The sequence below is a fragment of the Schistocerca nitens genome, chromosome 1, assembly GCF_023898315.1.
Source record: "Schistocerca nitens isolate TAMUIC-IGC-003100 chromosome 1, iqSchNite1.1, whole genome shotgun sequence".
Lineage (NCBI taxonomy): Eukaryota > Metazoa > Arthropoda > Insecta > Orthoptera > Acrididae > Schistocerca > Schistocerca nitens.
The window spans coordinates 787,500,785-787,513,427 of record NC_064614.1 but is presented as its reverse complement, the minus strand read 5'-3'; the positions used below and the strand labels follow the sequence as shown (position 1 = coordinate 787,513,427).

Below are 12,643 nucleotides of genomic sequence, written 5' to 3'. Positions count from 1 at the left end.
TAAAATCAATGCTTTTTGGTAGTAGAGAGAGTTTCATGTTGTCATCGGAAGCTGAAAAAGACACACTATTTTTGGCAGGGTTCTCCCTTGGAGGAAATCTTTGTGATTGGACTGCCGTGGTTCATAATTTTGTGATGGCAGCTTTTGGTGGCAAGGAATGGGCAGGGTGTGAGTGAGTGCCATGAGGGAGGCAGATCAGGATAGGTTGCATGTATTCACATCAAATTCATGTTGGGATGTCTTGGTGTCCTGATTGACTTGGCATAGCAGCACAGTAGAGGCTGCTGCACCTTGGAGTACTGCTAAGATGCTGATGACTCCACCTTTGCGATGAGGCCAGCACGGCTGCAGCGCAAGCTCGGCACAGCACAGTCACACTTAACAGTAAGCATACATAAATCACTGCATGGTAGAGTAGTCAACACTTGAGAAATCCAACATGATTGCCTGTCTCATCTCCTTTTGCACTGCTTGTAAGTGTGTGGACTTCTGGGTTTTAGTTACTGTTCCGATCGAGAATTACAGGATTAAACAGTTATCGCTGAACTTTGGGAGCGAGTAAATTCTGAAGAGGCCAAGAAGTAACTAACTGATATGGGAGAGACACTGCTTTTCATTTAATCTTCATGCAAATTTGAATATATATGATTGTCAAAGGTTTTTGAATATTCACGTTATATGTTGATCCCATAAATGTGTTTGTGAATAAATGTGAGTACTGAATTTAATCATTGTTTCTGTTCGATCCCTTCAGTTACTTTAAGTTGTAGCTTTTAATCTATATCCAGGGAGATATTAGCAGTCATTTGAAAACCATAACCAACTTACTACTCCAGTCAGATAGCGTTAGTCAAAGTAAAATTTTGTGCAAATTCCCCAATTTAAGAACTATGTGTAGGGCCTTAATTTTCATGTTATTTATTTAACTTTGTGCATAAAAATTTAGGGATTTGTTCTTAAGGGGGTGGCCTACCCACAATTAGTTTTGGAAGATTAAGGGGAATTCTACACCATGGGATTTTGCATTTTGACAGTGTCATCCTACTTAGTAGTCTGTTCAGCCCTGCAAGAAGCACAGTTCTCTGGCAGTTACTACCTTGTCCTCAGACATCCCTGCCAGGGGACTCACAACACTTTTGTAAGTATGTGTTAGGCCAACATAGGCCCTCAGCCCTTGCAGCACTACTTCCCTTTCTGTGCTGCAAGCCCATCCTTCTACTATTCTTTTCTGCCTTTGCCTTTCCATTTGATGGTTTTCTTGGTGCCAACCACACTTGGATTTGGTTTCTGATTTTGGACATTCATTTTTCGCTCCTCCCTGCACCCCATTTATCTCTTCCAGCCCTGTATACACCTTTTCATCCTAAACTGCATGGTCCCTACTGTTGGTTTTGAGATATCACACCTCTTCCAAATTTTACAGAAGTGGGATCATGCAAGGAAGGTTGCCCAACGTGGTGTATATTTCACCTTTGTGCATTTCTGTCTTTGCATCCTTCGTATCTGGCAGCGGTAGCATGCCCAAAACTGAACATGGGTGGGGTGGGGGTCATCAAGTACCTGCATGCTGATAACCCCATGACCAAGCACTGTATATGCTATTGGTGTCTGAGCTGGAACCACTGCACAGAATCCAAAAAGGAGCATGTGTCCATTATGGCTGGGGTACATGATCTCCAGGCAACTGATTACTGGCTAGGCAACCATTGCTGTGGAATGAGTAGAGGGCCTGTCAGAGTTGGTGGATGACTTGTGTATGAAGCAGATTAAGCGTTCTTCCACTGGTGGCCGCATGGCTCCAGCAGTCTCTTCTGAAAGAAAAGATTCTTTCAATGCAGGGAGATAGGACCCCAAAATGCTACCTTCTTTGACTACCCCTTGGGAGGAATGCAAGTCTGAGAGATAAGGGGAGAAATACTTCCCCCAAATACTTAGTTTGCTCTAAGACTGATGGGGATACTGTTTTGGCCATAAAAACATTATTCTTTGTTGAACACCTTGAAGAAAGGTTTGAGGAAGTAGCAGCGATTACAGAAATGAAGAGTGGCTCAGTCCTGATTAAAATGGCATCCCTTGCCCAGTCATGAGTGCTGCTTGTCTGTAACAAGCTGGGTTGCATTTCTGTAACTACCACCTCCTATAACTATCTTAATGTGGTACAGGGTGATCTTTCACTGCAACCTTCTTTTACAGACCGAGGACAAGTTACATGCCAGTTTGAAGCAATGGGGCACACATTATGTCTGTTGTGTCCAACGGGGACCAAAGGTCATTAGTGTTGCTAATGGGGCCTTCATCTTGACCTTTGAAGGCCCGAAAAGGTCAAGGTGATGGTTATCAATGTAGTGTGAAACTGTAAGTACCCCAACCCACGTGGTGTTTCAAATGCATGAGATTCAGGCACATCTTCTCATTGTAATGCCTGTCCTTTCTGTAGGGATTGCAGATATCAGTTGCACACAAACGTTTCATATGCCCTCCCTCGTCTGTGTCAGTTCTGGAGAGCACATTCTCCCTGTTCAGTGGAAAGCAACATTCCCCCTGTTCACTGGACTGCACCATCTTCCAACAAGAAAAGAAAATACAAGATCCTTGACCAACTGACATATCAAGAGGCCAAGAAGAAATAAGATCATTTGCATCTTCCATCTTTGGAGATGAGGGTACCAGAACCAGACCAGTAGCCGCTGTCAATTGTTGGAAGCTTGAAACACAGAATAGTGTATCCTGGTTTCTCTGAACAAACTGTGGGCAGTAAAGTGAACCACAACCATGTCGCAATCTTCCCTTCGTGCTTCTCGCAGGGAATCCACCATTCTGTTAGCTTCGCATTGACCACAATTGGCTGACAAATGGCCACATTCTGTAGTGTGAAAATCCACACCGTTGTCAGTAAGGTGTCTTCTGATGGTGGCCAACATTCTGCTGGACTACTCCAACTTGGCCACATTATGGTGAAATCTTAAACTTACTGGCATGATGCCTCTGATGCTATCAGACAATGTCAAAGTGGCTGATCTGGTTTTATGTTTTACTTGTGAAGGTGGTTTCTACTCCTTTCTGTGAGGTAGGATATCTTGGCCTCACTGACAGCTTGAGGGACTGCTCTGACCCAGAGGACCCGCAACTGCCCTTGCTTGGTGGTCCAACCTGTCTCATGCCTTTCCCACGTATTTGTTGTTCTTGTTCTTTTACATTTGTCATTTTTAGCATCTTGTTGTTGTTCTTCTTCTCTGTCCCGAATTTTATCAACTTGTCCATACTGCCGGTTTTCTTGTAGTAACAGAGGCTGAAGAAACACTTGTCAGATGCAAAGGGTGTTTCTCGCACGGCCTAACATGTTCCAGGTGTCTCCAGGTGCTTTGTGGGCTGAGTAACACACTCCTCTCTCATTTCTACCTGCTTTTTTCTTGGTTGCAGTTGGGTAGTCTGCATTTGTCTTCTGTGTCCTTTCTCTCCGAGAACTATTCCCAGCGTAGTGCATATAGGACAGAGAGGCTGATGACCTTGTAGTTTGGTCCCTTTAACCCCATCATTCCAATTCAATACCTCAAGCATTATCTGCATATTGTAGAAACTGTGCTAGTCCTGAGATGGTAGCAGGAAGGGTCTTGTTTACTCAGGAGTTCATAGCTTATGGATGCCCCATGATACGGAGTTAGAGGTGGTAGCTGTGCAGATTTTGATAGCTACTGATATCAGCTTCTGTAGTACTTTCTTACCTCCAGACAGGGAAATAGTGCATTCTGAGATGATCTAATTGATGCAGCAACTCACTCCTCCCCCCTTCTTACCTCCTGTGCATAATCCCCTGTGAGGAAGTGTCGTATAGTCCGGAATGCGTCTCCTGATTTCTGTTTTGGAATAGTTATCTCACAGATGGATACTCTCATCTTTCAGGCATTCAGACATGCAAATGGTAGGTCGAAGAGTCACATAATTAACATTTTAATCAACCCTAGACTCATCATACAACTTGACTCCAGTCTCAAATTCAATTGACAGTCATAAGATTCAACATGTGATTATGAACTGCAAATACTACATGTTCCTGGTTTTCATTCTTATCTGGCTTACTGGTGAACTAGCCTCACAGCAGTGACATAGTAGCATCAACCCAACTTCTAAACCAGCTAAAAAGCCAAATTTCAAAAAACCAACTTCCATTGACAGCCGCAGACCAGTCAGTCTAACTTACTATGGAGATTGATCAAGAGCAACTATGCTGAATGCTTGAGACGTGTGACATTTAATCCACCCATCAGTCTGGTTTCTGGGACCGTTAGTCCACAACTTAGTCTGACTGGAAACACCAACGTGGCAGACTTTCACCAAGCACCAGTACCTGATCACCACCTTCCTAGACTTGCAGCATAAAGCATTCAGTACCGCTTGGCATCACAATATCTTGATCATGCTCCATGGTTGGATTTTTTGGTGTGCTTTATCAATTTTTCCCAGGAACTTTTTGTCACCACAATTTTTCGAATTAGCATCAGTATGTGTCTCGGCTCTCTGCAGGTCTAGGGTAACAGCATGTCTCATGTTTCAGTGTTGTTGTCCTTTTCATTAAAGTCATTGATGGGCTCCATGGCTTGTGCTTATTTCTGCTCTTTATGTTGGCAACTTTTGCATTTGGTACAGCTCTCAGCCTGTGTCCTTACCTGCACTTCAACTTCTGGCAGCCATGCCTGGGCCTTTCGCCACGGCTTGCAGTTTTCATCTACGAAAATGTGGGTTGTGAATTTTGGTTGCTACACGATGGTCCATCGGAGATCATCTGGGGAACCAATGCCTCAAAGTAGCTGCAGTGTCCAATTTTTTGGTCTCCTGTTTGATAGTAAACTGGTGTTTACCTTACACTCTTTAGTTGCAAGACAAAGCTTAGTGCTCTGCTCTTCCTTAGCTATACCTCTTAGGGTATGGATTCCACCACTCCCCTGCACTTCAGTAGGGTACTGGTCTCGTCACACCTAGACTACAGATGCCAGATATGTGGTTGCCAGACATGTGGTTCAGCAGCACCATCAGCTTTGCAACTGTTAGCTTCAGTTCATCATTGTGGGATAAAGCTAGCCATCAGCTCCTATCGTATGAGTCCTGTTGACAGTCTTCCGATGGAAGCCAGGACCGTACCTCTGCTCTACATCAAAAACTGCTAAACAGTTACACAACTACCAGCCACCAAGTCCCTAGCCATCCAAACTATGTCTTTTTTGTAGTTCATAGTGTCAACCCTGGCAGTCAACCCAGGCAGCTTTCAAATTTGAATGCATTTGCATAGGGACATCTAGTCCCCTCCTTGCGTGGGTGACCCCATATGCTTCCCCCTTATCTGTATCCAGGCCACAGATCCAGATAGACCTGTTCCAAGGGCCTTAAATGTCTATTGCACTTGTTATTTTCCATGACTGCCAGCCCTCCTTGAATACCAAGATGCTGAAATAATTTTACTGATGGCTCCAAAAATGCACAAAAGACAGGATATACTTTCACAAATGCTGAAGACCAGGAAAAATATTCTTTAACAGAATCCTGTAGTGTCTCGACCACAGAACTGGTGGCTGTGGCTAAACCGCTGTGTTTCATCAAGAAGAAAACTTGTAATTGATTTTTCGTGTGCAGTTATTATGAGCAGTCTAAAGGTTATTGATTGATGCTGGCCTCACAAACCAGCACTGTATGCTATCCATGATCTTTTTTATAATCTCAACCACACTGCATGCCCAGTCATTTTCCTCTGGATCTTGAATTATATTTTAATATCAGGGAAAGAGCTAACTGATTAGTTAAGCAGGGAAGTGATCACACAGTCAACATTGGGTATGAGGATACCAGGCATTGGTTTGCAGGTGCTCATGGAACTTACAATCCATCGCTGATGAAGGAAAATGGTAGGTTGCTGCTTCCTCCCAACAAACTGTGTGTCGTGAAGGAGACCACTGCTATGTGGTGTTTCTTTTTCTATTTGTCTTTTGCTTGCTTCACACTGGCCTTACCCATCTGACTCCCCATTTTTATCCAGTGCCAATATTCCCTCTCCAATGTAACTAGTGCTTCAGTCTCACTGCATGCCCTCCTCAAACTCCTTTGATGATCGCAGGGTCTTATGCACCCCTCATCCTCATAGGCTGACAATTAAAGGACAGATTTTATGTTTTTCCCAAGAGAGTGGGTTTCTCCCCAGCTTTAATGTTTCAACCGTACTTGCACCCAGCTTATTAACCTGGTTGTTCACCTTTTCCTTTTAATGTTTTAACCGTACTTGCACCCAGCTTATTAACCTGGTTGTTCACCTTTTCCTTACTGTTTGTTAGCTTTCACATCCTGTTCTGATATTTGCTATGTTTTTAACTCTTACCCACTTATACTCACTTTGACCTCCCCTTCATCTACTTAGAAGTTATTTTTTATTGCATCACTATTGTACACACATCTTGTGTCAGCTAAGGCTCCGATGGAGAGGAGGCTCAACTTTTCGCGGCAGATTAGCCTGAGGGTCCCCCATCTGCCTCTGACATACACACTGGCCCAATCTAGCCACCCTTTATATATTTCCTGTAATTGCTTTTAACTATGAGTGTAGTGTTCCAGCCTATCATCTTCCATATCCCATAGTAATTCACTTTGTCAGCTTTTATATACAGTTAGCAAACATGTCCCCTGTGGTTTTGTTCTGCGATCGAGGTGTTGTACACATCATCGTTTTGTCCCTTAATTCTTCATACAACAACCAACCAACATTTGCACCTCTTTACCTGAATTTTTCCTGCTAGCTAGACAAGTAATTAGCTGTACATTTCTTTATACATTTGCTGAACAAAAATACTTTTTTCCTTTCATTATATTTAATTCAACTTGTGTAATCATTGAAGCTATAGTTGCCATGTGATTACTTATTTCTTCTTTTACACTACTTGTTTCAGAGTTCAGGTTTGTTTATTGTTAAAAATGTAGGGATATTACCATGTTAATTAATTTCTCTAACTGTTTGAAATAACTTTAGTGCATCATTTTTACTTCAAGGGTTATCCAGGAGGTAACCATATTCATGTAGAATGGAAAGATGGACAGCTGGGATGACGAGAAAGTGGCACTGCTTCTTTTTGACCTACAGAGCCCACAAAATGTTTAAAAGTGAATTGACAGATATTCAGGATTATGACAGAAATGGCTCTTCAATGAACTAGTACAGATAATTAATGAAAAAATTGCGAAAAATGCATTTCTTGTTATGGCAATTGTCAGATAACTTTCCACATATTTCTTGGAGTTTTGCGCACGAGGTTCTGTAAAAAATTAGGGTACCACACATTTGGTGCTTGTTTGTCTCCAAAACTCCTTTCTGAGAAACTCAAAACTCAGCTTTGGACTTGTTTTTCATTATGTTATGGAAGGAGAGGGACTACTGAGCAGAATGGGACATGGTATTCCTGTCCAAATTTTCTTTGAGGGATTCTAGTACTTTGATAGTTGGCATGTGTCGTCATTGAAAACAACAGTAACAATTTGTCCATTACCTTTCATAGTTGCACTCCCTGTTGTTAATGTACATTCTGAGTTGATCTGGCAGAGTTTCATGACAGGAGTACATACAAACACTTTATCCATTGGCCCTAGTGTCTCTCTTTCAATGTGCGTTCCATTTAGAACTGAAGTTTTTACTAGTACATGTTTTTTAAACAGCTACCACTTCCAGGTCTGGAAAAATATATACAATTTTATGTGCAATATACAGTCTGTTTTAGTATCTAGTTAATGATTAAAATGTGTAAATCAGAAATAAATAATTCTCAATAACCTGCTGCATGGGTAGTACCACTGTTAAGAAGTCTGAAATCTTATAACATCCATCCTGGTAGTTGAGTGATACTAGATTCCACTTTTCTCTATCTGACCTATAACGGCATTTTTTACCTATTCCCCTTACTAAGCTATGCAAAATAAAAACAGTAACTCAGTGAATACACAGCAAACTTTCTTTAAAGACCTTTTGGTGAAATATTCGTTTTGATTTCCATGTAACTGGAAGTGTTGAACATTTATTTACTGTCTTTATTTATTTATTAATTTTAATGTCTTTTATTATTTTATATGCCTTATTTACTTAATATTGTTGGATCATTGTAACGAAATACATTTTTATGTTATTTCAAGAAATAAACTTAATTTTTCTCAATATTTGTAGCTTTTTAAATAATTTATTAAAGTTAAAAATGCGTATAAAAATATGCTGTGTAAGTGCTGCTGAAATTTATTCAGTTTTCTAAATTAATAAAATACATAATTCTTTTTAGTTTGCTGTTTGGTGGATCAATACCCCATTTTTTCTATAAAGGACTGGATGGATTTATACCATATGGAACATCACATCGTTCACTTAAGCAGCTTGCAGTGGAGCGTTTCATATTTATGCCTCTGTACCAAGCCTTTTCCTTGTACATGCTTGCAAGGCTAGAGGTATATCATTTCTCTCATTTTGTAAATTTAAATGGAAAGAATTTTATTTGTCAGTACTATAACTTTTTTTATGTATTGTATAAGTGTTCAAGCAATAAATTGTCTGTAGTGACTTGCTCTAGGTTAGTATTGAAGGTAATTAATAAGTAAAAGCCATTAGCTGGGATGTCAAGGCAAAAGATTGAATATTTTGTCTTGCGGGGTTTACGAGCCAGTTCTTTCTGCAGGGATTAAAAAAAAAAAAAAAAAAAAAAACTGAGGACAGGACAATGAATGAGCAAAGAATTACTTTCAAGTTCTGTTTTAAGGTTGGCAAGATACCAAAAGAAATGCCTGCAATGCTGGTACGTGTTTATTGGGACCAAGTACTGTCCATGAAGGGTACAGTGGTTCACCAGTTTTCGAGGCGGCCGGGAAATTGTTTCTGACAATCCCTGTAGCGGGCGACCGGCGACCACTGTCAGGTGACAAAAGCATTGTGAAAGTGAGGACGTTAATCATGAATGACAGTCAGTTAACTGTGCGCATGATAGCAGATGAACTGCAGATGAACCGTGAATCCGTGTGAGAAATCCTTACCCAGGAGTTAGGGAAGAGGAAAAATGTATTGTCATCTTGTGTCACATCAGTTGACTGACGATCTGAAGCAGGCACGTTTAGAGGCTTCACAGGATTTTGTCGAAACGGTGGATGCAACACCCAGTTTCTTGAACCGTATTGTCACTGAGGATGAAACCTGGTGTCTCTGGTACGACCCTGAAGTGAAATGGCAAAGCATGGAGCTTCTCCGACATCACCTCATCGGAAAAAGATCAAAGCCAAAAAATCACACATCAAAACGATGCACATCATCTTTTTTGATAGTCAAGGCATTATCCACGAGGAATTCCAACCTGAGGGAATGGCGTTGAGGGTATGACCGCAGTATGCACAACAAAGTCTCTGGCAAAAAAAAGGGGTGGTGGAACTTAAACATCCACCATACTTACTGCATCTCAATCCTCCAGTCTTCTTCCTATTCCCTCGACTCAAACTCGCTTTGAAAGGAAAGAGATTTGACGACATTCCTGACATAAAACAAAACATGTTGGAGCTTTTGAACACCATCCCAAAGGAAGACTTTGTGCAAAGTTTCCAGGACATGTATCACAGAGCTCAGCGGTGCGTAGTTATGGGAGGTGACTATCTCGAAGGATAGTAAGGTAACTGTAGTTCATAGTTCATCTACATAACTTTATTGTCAGAGGTTGTATTTAGTTATGGCATCCAGATACATGAGACACTGAAAATCGGTAACAAAGTAAAGTTCTTTTTTCTTCTGGTGGCAGTGTGTTGAACAGTTTTACTCCGAGGTATGTATAGATATTGTGAGTCTTACTTAATCTTGCATACGCTTGGATTATCTTTTCTTTGAGTTGTGTATTGTGACAATGAAATGATTGCCTTCATTTGTAGCTCTTTTGATTTTCTTTCGTGTAGACTAGGCAAATGTCATGATGCCCAGTTTCTTGATAAACGGCCTGCAAAATATATTGCTTTTGAAAATACCTGCTACACATATGATAGCCTTTTTCTGCCATGTAAAAACTATTTTCACCCCAGTGGAGCTGCCTCAAAGCAGTATGCAGCATGTTATGTAGCTATGAAAAAATTCATAACAGGGCTGAGCATAATGTTTTCACTTGCACAAGCTCTAAATTTATGTAACAGCTATACAACTCTAGATAATTTACTGCACATAGAATCTGTGAAGAGGTTCAAAGGTAATTTGGAATCCAAGTATACCAGAGGTTAACATAGATACATTGTTGTTGGTGTTGCATAAACTAAAAATTATGTTTTCAGTTTTCTTCTGGTTTAAAGTTAGTCACTGTCTTTAAACCAGATACTAGAAATTCTTAGGTTGGCTTAAATTTTTTTCTTTAGGTCCTGTATCTCGTTTCCAGTCGCAATGAAAGTGGTATCATTAGCATATAGAACAGAATTTCATCACATGGGACTAGATAGGTCATTGAAATAGATTACAAACAATAAGGATCCCAGTATCCTGTATCTTGAATGCCATAGCACCTTTATCTATTAGAATCGAATGACTCACAGAGGCAGATGCCTTGCTCAGGTCAATCAGTAAGGCATCAGCAGATGATTATGGTTCAAAGGCACTGAATATTATTGAAAAAACATTTTCAACAGCTTTCAGTATAAATAATTTTCCTTGAAGCCATACTGAGGGTTTGCAGGTGAAATGTTTGTAAATTTGTTGGTACATGCAATGTTCTGCTATGTACATTTGAAAGTATTGGTACAAGAGAAATAGGATGATAGTTATCAACACATGACTTGGTTTCCTTTCTTATCCAGAGGGACAACTTATTTTACCTTTGAGAAAGATGCAAAAGAACAACTCATGGAAATCCAGTTCATTAGCACACAATGTGGCTGTAGTATATTGTCCACCATCCTTTTAATAACAAAATTTGACATGCTATAAAAGTCTTCTGATTTTGAGTTGCTCAGTTTTTCTATAGCTACTGCAAGGTCAGTGACAGCAATTTGTGCCCATTTGAATGAAGGTGTGTTGTGTGATAGGAATAACTTTTTTTCCCCCCCTAGATGTTTGTTAATACCTGATTTATAGTTGCCATTTGTTGAGCTGGGTGTCCTTTGTAACCAGATTTAATGAAGAAGTTACTCATTTCATTGGGTGTGATATTGGTATTATCAATATTAGTATTGTAACAAGTTGTTCTATTTGTATTACCCAGTTCTGATTTGATACCTCTCCAAGCAGCCTTGCATTTGTTTTGTGATTGCTGAATGTAGTTATCATTTTTCTGTTTTATAATTTCTGATCTCAACCTCTTCTTGGGTTAAAGATACTGAAGTCTATCTTCTTCACTGTTTTTTGATCTGTTATTGAGATTGATGACCTGTGTTCTTAATTTTTTGATCTGAGGTGTGAACCATTGGTGTAAACTTGTATGATTACTTTTGCTTGGTTTCCCCTGATGTCTTTTTAATATTTTAGGACAGCATTGGTTAAACTATTACTCATGTATTATTCAGATACCATAAACATCATTCACATACAGTCATTTTTCCTACTATTTTTGTTTAAGTACATCTCTCCTACTAATGTTTTTGTTGAAGTATCTCTTATTTCATCAATTTTTTATATCTATGGGGCAGTCAAATGAAAACAATACAATGGAAAAAATAAGTAAACTATTTATTATTTCAAAAGTAATCACCATAATTGGTAATAAATTAATCCCACTGTGAGACCAGATAGTTAATGCCTTAATGGGAAAATGCTTGTGGTTACCTGTGGAACCATGATCATACCAAAGCATGTCCTCTTCATCCAGAACAAATCAATGGCCGAGAGTGTCTTTCTTCAGGGCTCTAAAAATATGGAAATCACATGGGGAGACATCAGAACTCTATGGAGGGTATGTAAGGGCTTCCCAGTGAAACTTCTGCAGCGTAGTCGAAATGTGGGTGAGCCCACATATTGCCAAGATTGTTTTGACTACACTACAGAAGTTTCACTGGAAAGCCCTTACACATCCTCCATATAGTTCTGATCTTTACCCAAGCAATTTCCATACTTTTCGAAACCTGAAGAAAGACATTTGTGGTGTACAGTTTGCTATGGATGAAGAGGTGCTTGCCTGGGCAAAATTAGGGTTGCGACTCATCCGATTTTCAGTGAGATTGTCCTAGAATTTAAAGTACTGTCCAGGATCCCAGGTAAGGGGACTTAGGACACACTTTTATCCCATCTTGTGCCAAATTGCAAAGGACGAGAGAGAATGATGTGTCAATTTTCTCCGCCAGTATCTGTATGTGATTCAGTACATACATTTGCCTTTTAAATGAGGGATTATTGGGTAGTTAAGTTGCCAGCACATTTCACATCCAATTTGAGTGTTTTAGAATCAGAAAGATTTGGTGTTTGGAAAAGATGTTTTGTCCTTCCTGTAATAATGAACACAGTTCCAAGTTTGTCTGTTCCTAAGAAGGAAGTTATAAGGTATATGGCTTTCAACAGAGACTGGTTAGGAAAAAAAAAGTATTTTTCCACATGGTTGGCAAAAGAAAATGATGTCACAGCAAAGTGTGTAGTTTGCCCCGCCTTGTTTTCAGTAAAATTTGAAGGAAGAAAAGCTGTAGTGGACCA

At 40.0% G+C, this 12,643-nt stretch overlaps 1 protein-coding gene across 4 annotated transcripts in view; it reads left to right on the top strand.

Moving 5' to 3' along the window:
• LOC126261921 (peroxisomal membrane protein 2) overlaps window positions 1–12,643 on the top strand; it is a 55,023-nt gene that overhangs the window by 28,788 nt on the left and 13,592 nt on the right. For all 4 annotated transcript variants that reach the window (XM_049958579.1, XM_049958580.1, XM_049958578.1 and 1 more), the window contains exon 4: window positions 8,298–8,460. In XM_049958579.1, the coding sequence (XP_049814536.1) occupies window positions 8,298–8,460 (163 nt within the window). The remainder of the gene's footprint in view (window positions 1–8,297; window positions 8,461–12,643) is intronic.